General features: G+C 42.3%; 1 protein-coding gene across 1 annotated transcript in view; it reads right to left on the bottom strand.

The window, feature by feature from the left end:
- Positions 1–17787, bottom strand: part of Suclg2 (succinate-CoA ligase GDP-forming subunit beta) — a 265264-nt gene that overhangs the window by 125123 nt on the left and 122354 nt on the right. The window contains exons 3-6 of the mRNA XM_027428935.2: positions 13983–14082; positions 11582–11672; positions 2744–2896; positions 880–969 (exon numbers count right to left, since the gene is read on the bottom strand). Coding sequence (XP_027284736.1) covers positions 880–969; positions 2744–2896; positions 11582–11672; positions 13983–14082 — 434 coding nt within the window. The remainder of the gene's footprint in view (positions 1–879; positions 970–2743; positions 2897–11581; positions 11673–13982; positions 14083–17787) is intronic.

Here is a 17787-nt window from a genome sequence, read left to right as displayed (position 1 = left end):
TAAAATTTAATAATTAAAGATCTGAAGCCGTAGTGAGCAGAATGCTTGCCTAGCATGCACAAAGCCCCTAGTTAGATTCCTGGCATCATGTCTACCAGGTGTGGGTGCATGTCTATAATTCCAGAGTGCATGCCTGCAATCCTAGGGCTCAGGAAGTAGGGCCAAAAGGCTCATAAGTTCAAGACCAACCTGAGATACATGAGAGACTGTCTCAAAATCACAGTAACAAGATATCACCAAATAGCATGAAGTTTATGGACCTACTTGCAGCAAACATACAAACCTCTGTCACATACATATATATCTGTTTATATAAATATCATAAATCTGTACAACACATCTGCATCATAAATTTATGTACACATATATAATAATCTATACACATACATATACAGGATTATATACACACATTATAAACCTGTAACGTACACTGCCTCGTATATATGTATTCACACTATGTCTAACATACATACATATGCATGCACATATCAATATAGACATTACCCATATATACACACATCATAAAATTACAGGCACAGACTATCATTCACATGCACACAGATATACGACTCTATCATATATATACATACACACATCTCTATCATATATGCACATATATATACTGCTACCACATACACACATACACATGTACACATTTCTATCATAAATATGCATACACACTCATCTCTATCAGATACACTCACAGATATCTACACATAAATCATTAACATCACCTCTTAGTACAGCAGGAAGTATTTTCTTGATCATAAACAATTTGGGGAAACATTTAGACACAATCACCTTGTTTTCTGTCAGTCACAAACATCAGCAATATTTTCTAAAATGAGGCACACATGCTGTCGCTCAATGGCTATGTACCTGGTTTTTTAAAGGCCCGAGGAAGCCCAGATTTTCTGCCATCCGCTGGGCCTGGCTATCATTTATTCCTTCAAAAATGTCAATCTGCTCCTAGTAAAAATGCATCAAATGAACAAAATTCAGAAGTCAAGTACGAAGATTTAAACCTCAAAGCAAACGGTTACTGGCAAATGAGTAATTAAAGTGTGGCACTCTTCCATAAAGCTCTGAGCGGGGCTACTGCGGCTGCCTATAGGCTACGTTTTAATTAGCAGGCCATCTATGAAACAGCCCTTCCAAAAACTATACCATTCTTCAAGGTGGCATGCTGACAAGATGATCTGATGCCAGTTTTCACTTTTAATTACTACACAGATGGCATTGATGAATATTTAGTCAGTTAATTTTTGTGACATCTTTTGGAAGGCATCCAAAGAAAGGCTTTGCTGCCTAATATTGCTGTGAAGTTTGGAGTTGTCATACATAGGTTAAATATTATCTTATGACTTGAGCACTTTATTCAGATGAAAATTATTAATAATACCTTCTCTACAAAGAGCTGTTCTGTCAAAAACAATGAATGCTGTTCATGTGCATTTAGTTCATGCATTATGTTAGCAAATGGGATTGTTTTAGGTAATGTTAATTTTGAAAATGACTAGACATTATGAGTAAGCCTGTGTATAAAGCTTCAATTAAACTTCCAAAGTAGTTAATCTCTCTATGTAATACTGACAAGAATATTGTTAAAACAATCACTGACGTGTGGGTACAGTATATAGACAAGCAGGTTCAGAAAATAGGACTCTTTTCCTACTTAGGGGAAACAAAACAATTTCTAAAGGAAATAGTATTTCTTGTAGAAAATTTTAATGGAATTAGACATTAAGAAAACAGATTAAAAACTGGGTTCACAGTTCCAGAACCTCAGTAGATGAGAATGGCACCTGAGCATTTCTTCATACTAACTCATTAATTCACACGATGCTAGAGTAGGAACCATTACATTATTATTACTTCCTTTAAAAACTTACTCCCTACTTGGATCTGACAACAGATCTCTCTGAATCTCACTGTAGTGTGAAGATTTTCATGACTGAACAATGGGGCAGTATATGGACCTCCAAATGCCTGTTTTTCCCTGGACAGTCTGTAATGTTTACTATCTACTGTCTACTTGATGGAGTCTAGATTACAGAGGAGATAAGTCTTCCAGGATGCTTGTGAGGTCATGCGTAGGCTGAAGAAGTTGGGGAACAAAGACTCACTTCTGAATGTGGGAGGTACCATCACTTCATGGGTCAGGGTCTTAGAGAGGTAAAGGAAAGGAGACACTGAGCTGTGCACCAGCGTTCATCTCCTCTGCTTCCTGATTGTGGATGCAGTGTGACTGTTGCCCCACTCTCTGGCTGCCATGCCTTCCCCACCATGGTGGACTATGTCTTCAAACAATGGACCACAATAAACCATCCCTTAGGTTACTTTGTCAAGATTTTGTTACAGCAAGAAAAGTAACTAATACAGAGCCTCACCCACATTAGGTTAGATAAGAGGCAGCATCTGGACCACACCCATGGTTAAAAGCAGGAAGCCAATCTAGCAGAAACGGGGACACAGCAGTGTTCTCTTCTTGGTAATTCTTGGGTCAGGCTGGACAGAAAGAAATGATGTGGAAAGAAAAAGCAGGGAGGGAAGAGAAAGAAGGAAGAGAGGGGAAAGGGAAGAAGAAAAAGCCTTTGAATACTGGACTTGTAATCAGTGTCCAGTTAGATTCATCATCTTCATATCTGAGCTACAGACCCACTGCTCCCTGCTGCAGATTCCGCATTAGATACCAAGTGGTTACCAGAGCAATCAGTTAGCATGGCCAGCTAATCAAACATACCTTAAAGATGAGTTCTGGATTGGAAGCTGCCACTTCTTCAATATCAACGCCGCCCTGAGGGCTGCCCACTATCACAGGGCCATTGTGGGACCGGTCCATCAGAATGGCCAAGTAGGTTTCTCTAGAAATGTCCAGGGCTTCAGCAACCATCACCTGGCGCATGAATGAGAAGTCCAGTTAACTTGAATTCAGACAGATTTGAGCTTGGAAATCCATGCCTCTAGCTACAAAAAGCACACAGCATCGTTTCTAGGCTTCTGACATTTAGTGTTAGAGCCCAGAGGTCTAAGGCTTCTATGCGGCTACACTAGGCCTCCTGCCACCTCCTTAACTGATCTTGTCAAAGAGCTCAAGAGACAGGTTTCTGGTTTGCCTCAGGAAGCCTTCCCATTCTCATCTTAGCTTTTCTTTCTGGTGAATCTTTGTCATTTGAGGAAAACTCCCGGGACACAGCTGTTCTAATCTGACACACTAACAGTACTTATATATTATTGCATTGGCTCTTCTCGTATGTCAACGGTAGAAAGCCAGGATTGACTACCAAAGAAGATAATTTTTAGAGTATACAGATGTATATATATTTACAAATTTCTGTGTTTTAGCTATACTTTATTTCATTTTGTACTATCTTATAAACATAGTATTTACTCATTTAAAATAATGCAGTCACTGGGCCTGTTGGCACAAGCCTGTAATCTGAACTCTGAGGAGGCCAAAGCAAGAAGATATGAAGATATGGTCTGGTTGGACTCCTATTGAATTTGAGGCTAGTCTGGACAGCTAATTGTGACCATGACTTAAAAAAAAAAAGTGTGTGTGTTTGTGTGTGTGTGTGTGTGTGTGTTGGGGGGGGGGCTTAGTGCTCAATGGTAGAATGTTTGCCTAGCATGAAGAGTTTAACCCTCAGTAACAAAAGAAGAAAAGGAAAAGCATGAGCTGAGGAATCAGTCAGTTATACAGGACCTGCTACATGCTTAGCAAGTATAAGGCCCTGGGCTCAAACTTCAGCAATAATAATGATGATAAAAAACCAACACAAAGCATATAAATCAGAAACTGAATGCAGCCTCCTGCAGCACAGTCTCCTCATATCCAGATACCCTAGCCCCAATTGTCAAAATGGTACTGTGGCCGCACCTTGAACCTCTGTAGTACTTAGGACAAGGTGTCCCGTCTCCTGGTAGGATATGGCATCACTTGTCAGGACCAATCAGGGGCAAGTGGGGTGGAGAGAGTTCATTCCTTGGTCACATCTTCACCAAGCATCTTTTTGTTCTAAACAGCTTCAATAAAAGCGAGAAAACCTTTCCATTTTATCTGCAAGTGGTGCAGTAATGGAATCATTTCTCACGTGAATCACATCACACATATTAGGATGCCCTGCTTTTGTTTTTAAATTATTTTTATTTTTGAGACCTGACCTAGAACTTACTACATAAGCAAGGATGATCTAGAATTTCTGATCCTCCTGCCTCTCCGTCCCAAGTACTGGATTATGGTTATGTGACACTATGACCAGTTTAATCAGTGCTGGGGACCAAACCCAGGGCTTCATACATAGTAAGCAAGCATTCTACCAACTAAGCTAAAGATCTGGCCCTGTTTTAAAACTTTTAACCCTACAACTTAGATGCCTTCCCAAGATTTCTCTCTTTCCAACCTTAACCATACAACATTTAATATGTTAACATTTATTTAACAATATGTATGTGGCTATTTATATGGACACCAATTTTCATAGCTGAAATGCTGCCCTAGTCATTACCTTTGTATATGTATCTCTGCTCATCTGTTTTATTCCCTGTATAAGTCTTGCATGGAATATTTAAGATTTCAATTAGTACTGTCAAATTGCACTTGAGAGAGACTTTACCTCACCTTACAGACACCCAACAGGAATGGTGGCAATGTCTTGGCTGAAGTTTTAAAGAACACATACACATAGATAACCAATAACAGACTTGAAAGTAATTTTAAAAAACAAAATAACACCACCTTTTCTAAAAGTAGTTAAGTATTAGGTTTCATTTTCAAAGTTATATAGTAAAAGGTACTTTATTTTAGCTACCCAGAAGCCCATAAAACAGTTTTATTAATATAATAAAATGGTTAAAAGCTCTAATGGAAAGATATGAAACTCCTTTTCAAGCTTTTATTGAATTTGCCATCAATTAAAAACAAAATATTAGGGGAAGAAATGTGGCTCAGTGGTATAGCACAGGCTGAACACATGAGGCCCTTCATACAGCTCCCGAGACCCTGCAGCTTTTCCTAATTGCCACAAAAGAACTATCTCTTCGTTGCTGCTAGTGTCAAGACTGCTACAGACCCAGACTAATTTCATTAAATGATTAAAAAAAAAAATCCAACCACCTGTCAACAGCTCTCCTCCTGGCCATAAGGATGCCGAAACCCATCAATTCCCCAGTTCACCTCATGAGAAGTGGCTGACCACTGCAAACTCAAGCACTTAACTCTACTTCTTCCTTCTCAATATGATGACCATGTGCAGCTTTGAGAAATAATATGAAATTCACCTTTATAAGCAGCAACACACTTTAAGAAATCAAAACAATGTCTTCTAAAGAAGAACAGAGAGATACTTTAAGAAATTTGAAAGGGACAATATACAGATGAAGGTAGTATTTTTGAAATTTTAGGTGTAATAATATAATAATAAAACTGTACTGTGCGTGCGTGCATGCAATCCTTGTAGAGGCCAAAGAGGACACCATGTGCTCTGTTCTACCTCTCTGGGACTTACTTCCTGAAGACAGGGTGTTTAGCTGAGTCTGGAACTAGGCTAGGAGCCAGTAAGCTCTAGCAATCCTGTCTTCAACTCCTATAATGTAAGATTACAAGCAAGCATGACTTTTTTACATGGGTACAGAGATTTGAACTTAGGTCCTCATGTTTGCAGAGCAAGTGATCTCACTGTCCCTCACTATGGACACAAAGTCTAATGCAGAGTTAGTCTAGTGAGATAGTCAATGATTATCAGTATTCTTAGAAGCAATGTAGCATTCTAATCCCCAGGATAAGTGTCATTCAAGAGCCTTATTCTTCATCTTTTGAAACACTAGCTGACTGATGTGCTCTGCATTCCATCACACTTCATTTTTCCAACAGTTCTTGCTTGGGAGCAATAATGTCTCACTTCTTAAGGAAAAAAAGCCAAACTGGAAAATGATGCTTAGTAATAGATAATTCAAGAAAGTCCACACAAAGGCTGAGTATTTTCTTGTATTATGAAACCATGCGTGACTGGATGCTGAAGTATTTAGGGATTGTTACAGAGAAATTTGATGGACTCTTTAACACTCAGCCGGGGGAAGCTCAAGGAAATAAATTTCAAGAGCTTCATTTGAGTTCTCTAAGATTATCTTGGGGATCCCCTGGATTTCAAAATGTCTTTATCCTACTTGACCAGCATATCTCTCCTCCTCTCAACCCTCACATCGTGCTATTCACACTTGAAGTCTGAGATGAACAGCAACGGTTAAACTACTCATAACCTAACTGCAGAGACTTAAGATTACTAGGAAATGATCTAATTCTCTCTTCCCTATAGTAACTGTTACTGATGACAGTGATCATGGATCCCATGAGAAGCAGTGCCTCACACTCTGTTCCTGTCCCAAGCAACATGTAACACAATGGCGCAAAGTCAAACAAAAATGCCTGGTACATACCAACAGATATGTGTGTGTATGTGTGTATGCATTAAATTGCACCTGGAATAAACTTAAATTGAAAGTTTCTATAAGTCTGCAGCTTAAGCTTGAGAATGTGGAATTGACGCTTGTTGCGTCAATTCGGAGAAAACTTTACATTTGAGAAAACAGGAAGAAGCAGGAGATTATAAAGAAGAAAGCAGCATGGCTAGAAGTATGAGGTCTAATAAAGCACAAGGGACACAGTTCCACCAAGTAAGTCAGATGCTGGAGGACTGGTAACCCAGGAAGGCCCACAAGCACAGGCACAGGAGGCCCTGGACCACAGGGTTTCTGTGCAGACATCTACCAAACATCATCAGGAAGTAATACCAGCAGCAACGAACGTGTTGGACATGTGAACTTAAATGAACATGTGAAATTAAAAGTTCAATTCCAGTAATACTGCTACTGAAAAAAGGAGGAGACATTAGGTGCAAAACTAAAAAAAGAAAGAAAAAGAAAAAGCACCACATTCAAAGCCTATATTCTAAGCTCTATGTAACTGTGAGAGCAGAATCAAGGCAGAGCTCAGAAGAGAGCTGTCTTATGGACGCTGAGGTTTAACAATGCAAACACCCATTCTCCCCAAACTAATAGAATGGTTTAAAACAATTTCCATTGAGACTTCAGTAGGAATTTTTTTTTTCTATCAACTAAGACAAGATTATTCTTAAGAAGAGTAAGCTAGGGAACAAGAATAGGATAAACTGTACTGAAAAAGTGAGAAGATCCCGCATCCACAGCATAAGAACGTACTACCTTGCTATAGTAGTTTAATAGTAGAAGAGGGAGACCTATAGGAACACAGGCAGCTAATTTTTGATGAAGGCACAAAAGCAATACAGTAAAGGGGTACAGGTACAAGTGAACATCCACAGGCAAAAACAAAAGCAAAACAAAACATACCGACCTAAGTCTATAACTTAAAAGAAACTGACCATAAAAAACCAACACACAAAACATAAAAATAAAAGCCATTATGAAGTTACCATAGAACCTTGTTCTTAGATTACATACAAGAGCCCAGTCCACAAAAGAGCAAGGATAGTTTGGACTTCATCAAAACTAAGTATTTTTGTTCCACAAAAGGCTCTGCTAAGATGAGTATGTGAAGCACAGCAGCTGAACCTGTCAACAGAGTACATATGCAGCAAGCCTAAACTGAACCCTGCAGCCTTGCTGTGGAAGGCACTTAGGAGTCTGCTGGAGTCTGCACTGACTCAACCTCCCTCTGAATGCTATGATAGTAAGCACAACCTTCAAGAAGAGCCTACAAAGGACAAACAAACAAAAGAGAAGGTGTCTAACATCTGTAGGAACAAGGCATATACAATTTTAAATCAGGATGAAATAGCACTACACATTTATGAAATGGCTAAAGCAAAGACATCACCAAATGCTGGCCAGAATGTGGAGAGCCCCAGTCATCTGTATGCTGCAGATGGCAATGTAGTGCCATCCATTTAAAACAAGACAAAATCCACTGATCATACAACAACCACATAATTTAAAACCTCTTACCCAATAAAGATTCTTTCTACACCAAATCTGTTCATCTTAGATGTACAGAATACCTCTATTTGTAGCAGCCCAACTTGAAACCATCGAGGTACCTGTCAATAGATGATGACTTAAAAAATTGTGGAATATGCACATTATACAATACTATATAGAAATAAAAAGTCTCCATGAATCTCCAGAAAATTATGACAAATGTGGGATAAAAGCTCACTTCAAAGGTTTCATTTCTACAACATTCTAGAACACTCTGTGTCCCCTCCACATTCCTGCTACAACCTCATCTCCACTGAGAGGCTATTTAGAGACAGGTCTTTGAGAGGTGAACAGGTCATGAGGGAGAAGCCCCTAGGGATGGGGTCTGTGCCCTTTTAAATGGGAACTCAGAGCTCCCTCACCCTTCCAATGTTGTAGGCATAACAGAAATCTGACCCTCTCCTCCCCAGGCACCAAAGCTAATGAGACTATTCAGACTTTCTGTTCTTCAGATGGGGAGAAATGAATTTCACTTATATACAGTCCACCCAGGATGTGGTAGTCTATCACATCAGCCTTTGTGGACAGAGACACAAGAATACAATATTTCCTGTTACCTAAGATTTCTTATTTAAATTGTAACACTCCCACATTGCATGCTATCAATAGCATGGGACAGCTGGGTAGTGGTGACACATGCCTTTAATCCCAGCACTTGGAAGGCAGAGGCAGGTGGATCTCTGAGTTTGAGGCCAGCCTGGTCTATAGAGCAAGTTCCAGGACAGCCAAAGTTACACAAAGAAACCAAAAAAGAAAGAAAGACAAGAAAAGAAAAAACATGAGTCAGTGGCTAGGAAATGCCGAACACAACAGAGAAAATGTTCAGGAAACTTCATGGCTGATATCCTGGAACTTAGCACCCAGTGTGATGCCTGGGTATCTTAGTACCACAACCAAATCTCAAACTTGGGATGATGATAACTCAGGTTTATCCTGGCTCTTCCCAAGGCCGACAGATGCTGATAATGGCTTTAATCCTTGAACTCAACTCTGCTCAAGGGAAAGATGGCGGGCACCAAATATCCTGGAAAGGGGGAAACTGGGATCCTGCTGTCACTTTAACTGGGCCATCTATGGATTCTCTCCAGACACCTGGCCTTAAAAATGAAAGGCACAATCAGTTGTGAAGCACACAGTTTTCCCTTGCATCTCCACTGCTACACCATCTATAAGACTTGCAAAACAAATGCCTGTCAGGAGGGTACTGCTTAATACCAATTGCTCTCAATGACTGAAGTCTATGCTCACAGCAAAGGGTGCTGGTTAATACTAATTATCCTCGCTGACTGAAGTCCACGCTGCCACCAAAAAAAGAAGAGACAGGCTCACATGTCCTGACTTGGGAAAAAGTCAGCACTCCACAGTCACTTGCCCAGCAAGCTTTGGAAGAACACAGATACAAGTCATTTTCTGCTACACAGCAAGTTTGAGGCTAGCCTGAGCTACAAAAGACCTTAGCTCAAAAACCTGTTCCCCAAATAAAGGATGCAGAACAACAGCATTGATACTTGCATGCCGTTACAGAAATGTGACAACATACCATGAACATCAGAAAAGGACAAACAACACACGACAATTCTTTCCAGGTGATGAGTGAAAAATTACTACTTTCTGACTTTTATTCTGTTGGAATTTTTACACATTACTGAACTACGGAATAAAAATACTTAAAAATAAATGCCTCTGGTGGTTTTCTGGCAATGCCTCAATTCTCAAGAACACGCTTATCTCCAGCATGTCAGGGACTTAGCTACAAGCCACTTTCCTGTAGAATTCTATTACTAGATAGTGCAAATCTGCTTCCAGGTGACAATTTTATATGATTTTTAAAAGTTTCACAAATTCTAATCTAAAATCCCATGTGTCCACATAAATCAACAAATCCCTACAAATAAAAGTACTAATGATTCTCTCTGTGAACAAACTTTGAGTAAGTTATGCAGGTAAAGGCTCATAATCAAATTTAAAAGCGAGATAAATTAGAGCTGCAGTCTGAACAAGAACAAGTCTACTTGAGTTCTGACAGCCCCTGCACCACCTGAGAGGCAGCTTCAAGGAGAAAGACTCACAGTCAGCTTGAGATGACTGGTTGTTTTAGTAGAAGGAGCTAACGACCTATCAGTATCCCATCATCCTGTTATTACTGGAACTGTCTTATGTGAGCACCTGGGCGCTGGCCTCCTAAGAAGCTTGGACCAGCACTAAGCCTCAACGAACCACTTAAACAAACAATAGTGAAAAGCAGAGAAGGACATTTACTCAATGTGTCACATTGGGAAGAGGTGATCCCTGTCCCCAAGGCCATCTTTTGGGTTACAACATGAGTTTAAGAACAAGAGGTGTGAGTAGCTCCAAAGTCCACTGTTTCCAGTCTTTTCTGCAGGTGTTCCAGCAGGTTGCCGGGATGTGTGCAATCTTCCTGGGAGATCAGCTCCTTGCCAGCACCAGGCTTCAGCCTTTCCCTTCTCCTAGCATCATTCTTAAGGGTTTCCCAAATTCTTGGGGTGCAGTGTTCCAACAGTCTGAGAGGCACAGTGAAAGGCATAAATGCCTCCTTAGGAGATCATCTGCTTTCCAGTGCTCCTATTTTGGCCAGGATTGACCCTACCATGATTTAATAAGGACAAGCCAGTGACATCTTTCTAATGCTGTATCAAGAATTTTTCAACAGTTCTATGAAAACTAAAATTAGAATGTAACACTCAGTGCCCCTCTACCAAGTACAACACAATGATACAGGCCACAAGTCTCTAAAACTACAGCAACAGAGCAGGGCCAAAAAGTGGGAACCAATTTACTGTAAGGATGGATGTCTTGCCAATGATAGCTGTCTTCAGGGTGGCCACATGTCACACCCGAGGGACTCTGCTCATGAATTCACATTCTGTAACACAGGTCTTGCACTGTGAACATAGGTCTCTGCATGGTCTTCATTTTGCACTGGGGTATATACAGCAGACAGCTTTACAAATGAAGAGAGGGGAAAAAGGCTGAAAACAGGGCAGTAGGGAGAGGCAAGTTCTAGACTTGGCTCCTACATTCATAATTGCACAGCAGAGGCAGGCCATTTTCCTCCATGCTTTACTTTCTCTGTGTGTGTATGTCTATGTGTCATGTGTATGCATGCTACACACATTTACTGCTAACAATCTTCACTAATAATATACTCCTAGCAGCAAATGGCTTAAAATGGTAGTAACATCAAAGTATAGCATGAGGTATTTTGAAGAATGACCACTGCAACAGGCAATTCTAACAGGAAAGACTAAGGGTGGGCTGCAAGGGAATAGGAAGGGCTCACTGAGTACAAGGCTGCCTGCCAAGCCTTATCAGCTTCAAGCAGAATGTATCTGTGCTTTGAATGGAAAACCGCTGCTTTGGCCATTCACCTCACTGGCTTTTGGTGAATGCCAATATTCAAAGCCCTTTGGGTCTTTCTTCAAAGACACAGCACTCCTTAAACAGAAAGAGCCTACTGCCAAAGCCCAGGGCTTCATTAGGTCTGTCAGAGCTAAGTCAAGCTCTCTGTTTTAAGTACATACAAAATGATCAACAGCATTCTTATTACCTTGTTAACTTTTACACCTTCTTTTGGAGTTTGCTTTGTTGCCAGATTATAACCAATCATCTGTTGGGCCAGCTGTCCCACCACTTTAGGGCTAAGAAAGACAAAAAAGAGAGAATGACAAAGAAAAGACAATTGGTATATTGTAAATAACTATACAGCCGGGTTCACAGTATCCAGGGTTACCACCACCACTCCACCTCCTCACATCTATACAACCCAGGGTTACTCCCACCACAGTTCCGCCACACACATCCATTTGCCCAGGACTACCTTCACCACCCAACCTCCACACAGCCACACTGCCCAGGGTCTACCTTCACCACCCAGCCTCCTCACAGCCACACTGCCCAGGGTCTACCTTCACCACCCAGCCTCCTCACAGCCACACTGCCCAGGGTCTACCTTCACCACACAACCTCCTCACAGCCACACTGCCCAGGGTCTACCTTCACCACACAACCTCCTCACAGCCACACTGCCCAGGGTCTACCTTCACCACCCAACCTCCTCACAGCCACACTGCCCAGGGTCTACCTTCACCACACAACCTCCTCACAGCCACACTGCCCAGGGTCTACCTTCACCACCCAACCTCCTCACAGCCACACTGCCCAGGGTCTACCTTCACCACCCAACCTCCTCACAGCCACACTGCCCAGGGTCTACCTTCACCACCCAGCCTCCTCACAGCCATATTGTCCAGGGTCTACCTTCACCACACAACCTCCTCACAGCCACACTGCCCAGGGTCTGCCTTCACCACCCAACCTCCTCACAGCCACACTGCCCAGGGTCTACCTTCACCACCCAACCTCCTCACAGCCATATTGTCCAGGGTCTACCTTCACCACACAACCTCCTCACAGCCACACTGCCCAGGGTCTGCCTTCACCACCCAACCTCCTCACAGCCACACTGCCCAGGGTCTACCTTCACCACTCAACCTCCTCACAGCCACACTGCCCAGGGTCTACCTTCACCACCCAACCTCCTCACAGCCACACTGCCCAGGGTCTACCTTCACCACACAACCTCCTCACAGCCACACTGCCCAGGGTCTACCTTCACCACCCAACCTCCTCACAGCCACACTGCCCAGGGTCTACCTTCACCACTCAACCTCCTCACAGCCACACTGCCCAGGGTCTACCTTCACCACCCAGCCTCCTCACAGCCACACTGCCCAGGGTCTACCTCCATCATCCAACCTCCTCACAGCCATATTGCCCAGTGTCTACCTTCACCACACAACCTCCTCACAGCCACACTGCCCAGGGTCTACCTTCACCACCCAACCTCCTCACAGCCACACTGCCCAGGGTCTACCTTCACCACACAACCTCCTCACAGCCATATTGCCCAGGGTCTACCTTCACCACACAACCTCCTCACAGCCACACTGCCCAGGGTCTACCTTCACCACTCAACCTCCTCACAGCCACACTGCCCAGGGTCTACCTCCATCATCCAACCTCCTCACAGCCATATTGCCCAGTGTCTACCTTCACCACACAACCTCCTCACAGCCACACTGCCCAGGGTCTACCTTCACCACTCAACCTCCTCACAGCCACACTGCCCAGGGTCTACCTTCACCACCCAACCTCCTCACAGCCACACTGCCCAGGGTCTACCTCCATCATCCAACCTCCTCACAGCCATATTGCCCAGGGTCTATTTCTAGCCATCATCTTCATATTCACATGACCCACAGAATACATGTCTTTCCATTTACATGTGTGTTTCTAGTACTGTCACAAGGATGCACTGGCAGCCAAATACAAATGAAGGAATGAATAAATGAGTGAAGGGATGCTCAACTTTGCTACCTTCCCCCTAAACAAATTAGTAAAGAAACAAAACTAGTTGCATAACAGATTCAGATAGAAGGTGAATGGAACACTAATAGTGGATGATCCTGGAAAGAGTAAACAATGAGAGGGAAAAAGAAGGACCACAACCAACGAACAGACTGTAATGAAAAGAGTCATGGCTTGGTGCTGGGGCAGGATGCTACAAAGATGCTCAGATAAAGGCAGGCATGGACTACCAGAGGCCACAAAGACACCACTGGTCGTAAGGAACCACTGATCATTTTCCATGGGAATGACATGATGGAAATGGTATCTCAGTTGCAAGTGATTTTATTTCAAACTCTTAGGATATATTTCAGATTGTCTGGGAAAGAGCAAGTATAGTCTTCCTCGGTGAGTGATAAAAAATAAAAAACAAAAACAAAAAACCCTCTAATGGGAGAAGGAAGCCTTGGGCCACTGCCAGAGCCCTGCCAATGCCTTCACTTACCCTCTCCCGGAATTGTACCGCAGCCAAGGCCCAGTCCTCCTGCTCAAGACCCCTTGCAGTTATGAACAGGATGGGGACCTAACCCCTCCAGACTTACTCTTTTGTTAAATGAACACCTCCTTTCAAGCCACTATCGAAGACACCTTTTCCTCTTCCTCCAGCTAAGATCTGGGCTTTTAAAACAATTTCTTTTGCATCTGAAAAAGAAAAATCCAAATAATAGCTGTTTTAAAATCTTTCCTTTCTTCATCTCATCTTTAAAAGGGAAAGAAAAACAAAACAAAACAAAACAATCATGATATATGACTCCTACATGGACCTAGTAAAAACATTACTAAATCAACTTGGAAAATAAAGATAACAAAGAACTTCAAAAATAACAAATTAAAAAGAGAGAAGAAGCAGCTTATTTATTGAAGACAGTGAAATACACCCCAGCAGTATGAGTATCTGATACTCACACATGCAGGAAAAGCCAGGTTCATGTCCCCTTGTTCTTCTGAGGGTGTTATAAGACACTAAATAAAGCCAGTGAGACAGTATGAATTTTACTGTGTAATGATACTCCCATGTGGCAGAGGATCTGACTGCCTGTCAACTGTTGAGATGTCAGAAGAAGACCGGACTGGGTACAGAAAGGGCTTACGTACAAGACACAAGACTACCTTTAATAACTGCATTCTTGGAAACCAATAGTTCTCTGAGAAGTTGCTCTATATATTGACAGGGATAGCCAAGAAAGAAGGAAATGAATTAAAACTAAAAGCAAGCAATATTTTTCTTTGAAAAAAAAATTGGCAAAATGAAAAAACCTCCTGGGGGGAAAGGGGGTTGGGAATATTTGTTTCTCAGCTCACACTCACAAAAAGAAAGGATAAACTCTCTGTTCCTGACCTTTTAGACCAGGGTTATAAACTCAAACATGCCTATAGGCCTGGCGGGGAAGTGGGGTGAGAGATCATGGAGTGGTAAATGGAGCCTTTAGCAAGCAAAAGAGTTTGCTTTCCCTCTTGAGGGGTTGGGGGGGGGCGCACTCCAAATCAAATGATTGTAAAATCCACCCAGCACACATCAGAGGCCATAGCTGCATTGTGTCTATGGGCTGTCTTTACTTAAGCTGGAGAACTAAGTCATTTCCATTAGTCTGCCATGGTTTTCTGCTTCAGCACCTGGGGTTCTATATCTTGATTCTAGGCCTGCTGCTGTTCTTCACTCAGCTAAGCAGTGTTAACCACAGGCTTCTGGGATTCAGTTTACTATGCCAAACAATAATGAGGATTGTTTCCAGGATTAGCAGAAACAGAGCTAAGAGAGGTGGCTCAGTAGGTAAAGCCTTTACTCTGTAAGCATGAGGACCAGAGCTCTGACCCCCAGCACCCACATAAGCCAGGTGCCACAGCACAAGCCTGTAACCCCAGTGCTGGAGAAGGAAAGGCAGGAAAGTCCCTGGGATGCAGCGACTGGCCAGCCTTGCTGCATCAGTGAGCTCCAGGGACACTGAGGAACCTGTCTGAAAAAAATAAAATGGAGAGTGACTGAGGGATACAGCGGGCATCAATCTCTGCTCCACTCACATGCGCCGCACTCTACATACTCAAAAATGAAATGACTACAATTTTAAAAATCACTGCCATGATTCATGTTGAGTTCTTGAAGTCACTGGCTACTTCAGCTAGGAGAGTCATTGTCCTTGCCGTTGCTGCTCAGTCAATCAGGCAGAGGTTGAAGGTAAAGGATCCACGTGGGGAACTGGAGAAAGCCTGCACACTCTGAAGGCGCAGGGTCAGCCAGTGCCCAGTCAGCCATGCCGAGGCTGCAGCTGGAAGGCGTATCTGTTGCTTCCACTGCTGGACTTCCCAGCTCTCTCATGAGCTTCTGCCCCCATGGCCAAGGCTCAGCACATTTTCAGAAGTAAGCACAGCACCTTCTTAGAATACAGCTCTTCCCCACCTCTGACTCTTGCTTCTGCCCTCGACATGAACCATCATGTCATCAGCTAAGCCTGACTTAGAGCAAGCTGCTACCTGATGAGCTGGGAGAAAACAAGCCATAGCCATGGTCACTGTTCACTATCAGAACCCACCAGAAAAATACCCAATACCAATGGCCTCATGGCCCATTCAGGCTACTGCACTGAACAGCAGCAAGTGCATGTGCAATGATACTGGAATGAAAGAACCCTGAACTAAAATGCCAACTTAGGGCTAGGGGTGGATGTGGCTCAGTAGGAGAGCAAGCATGGGTCCCTCCCTCAGTGCTGTGAGACAACAGGCAAACAAAACTCCTGTAGAAGTAGCACAAAAGGGTGAGAGGAGATGCCTGTCTAAAATGAGGTCATTTTCAAAGGGCACACAGTGCTATAACAGCATGAAGAAGAAACACAATACGGTAGCTGAAATGCTGATCTGAATGGCTGCATTCATAAAACAAAGTGTGATGGCTATCACCATTACCATTATTCTCAGTGACTGCCCCCAAAATGGTACAGACAAAGACATTTATTTCCTAGTTGTCTTCTGAAGACATCAAGTGGAAGAAGTACTTTTTGCTGTCAGCTCAAAGGTTTAATTACAGTCACTTCAAATTCTTTAAGAGACTCAGGGCATTCCACTGTCATTGTCATCTTCCATGCCCTTGTCGCCCAGGAGAAATGCTTCCCCTGCTGGTTTTTCAGCAGCACAACTGGAATGCCAGGCAGCAAGCCTATCTGGCCACTATGACAGCCCACAGGCTGATTAGAGAATTCTAGTCACCAATCACCAAGATCCAGAAAAGGCTGTAGTCTTGAGTCAATTAGCCTGTCACTATTTGTCCTTATGTCAATGGATTCTGTGCCACCTTGATGGTAAGCCAAGCAACCATTTTGGTGGCTGAAGCCATGCTTGTTTTGCTTTGTAGTGCTGGGAATTGAACCCAGGGATTTAACTTTGCTCATGCTAAGGATGAGTTCTGCCACTGAGTCATACAGTCCCAAAGACAAGGCAAACAGAAATAGGGGAAGCTATTAAATCTGTTATCTCCCACAACTTGTACTCCAGTCCAAAAGAAAAAAAAAAAAAGCTCACTAAAATAACCTGGTGCTAAGTATAAGTGAGCAGCCTCCAGTATAAGTTTCCCTTCTTGATGGAGACTTAAGAAGTGATTTAATTCAACTAGTACTTACTTAAATGTATGAAATGGGGTCAAATTCTAATCAAAGGTTACCATCTCCTTCCTCCAGTATTTACCAAGTTCATTCCATTTAATGTCACCGTTTTTATTTCATTTAAAGATCTGATTTCACCCCCCCAAAAAAACTCAAACAAATCTGGTTTTCTGAATACTAACTCCTGCCCTGAATACTACCTTCCTACTAGAATTAGAGAAGAGCCCCAACTCAAGTATCTAAGTAATGTTATTTAACCATAGCATTACAAGCTAGAAGTGGGAAAGTACAGTGGATTGTCTACAGAAACAGATTATATATATATATATATATATATATATATATATATATGAACAGCCATATTATTAGACTGCAGTTGGCCTAAGTATGCCATTTCTTGCTCCTAAATTTTATATCTAGTGACCTTACCAAGCAATGTGTTCCCTGTGTTTTATTCTTTTACTGGTGAGTATGTGATCATGAAAAGCAGTTTGATACAAATCACTTTGGTGTAATTTTTATATTTAGATGGAACGAAGCCATATCAGACATAGTTGCTAAATCTAGAGATACATATAAAATTCTCAGATACCCTATAACCTTAGGGAACATTATGTGGAGTTGCTTAGGAAGTCCCATCCTATGGCTGTGCTTTACTCTGCTGGCTGCAAATGTTATCTACTTCTTGACTACAGTGTTATTCTGATTATAATAGAGTTTTATACCAAGTTTAAGGTTCCCCAAGTTTCATTCTAGA

The sequence above is a fragment of the Cricetulus griseus genome, chromosome 8 (assembly GCF_003668045.3).
Source record: "Cricetulus griseus strain 17A/GY chromosome 8, alternate assembly CriGri-PICRH-1.0, whole genome shotgun sequence".
Lineage (NCBI taxonomy): Eukaryota > Metazoa > Chordata > Mammalia > Rodentia > Cricetidae > Cricetulus > Cricetulus griseus.
The sequence above is the reverse complement of the archived record's forward strand: the minus strand, read 5'-3'. Positions and strand labels throughout refer to the sequence as shown.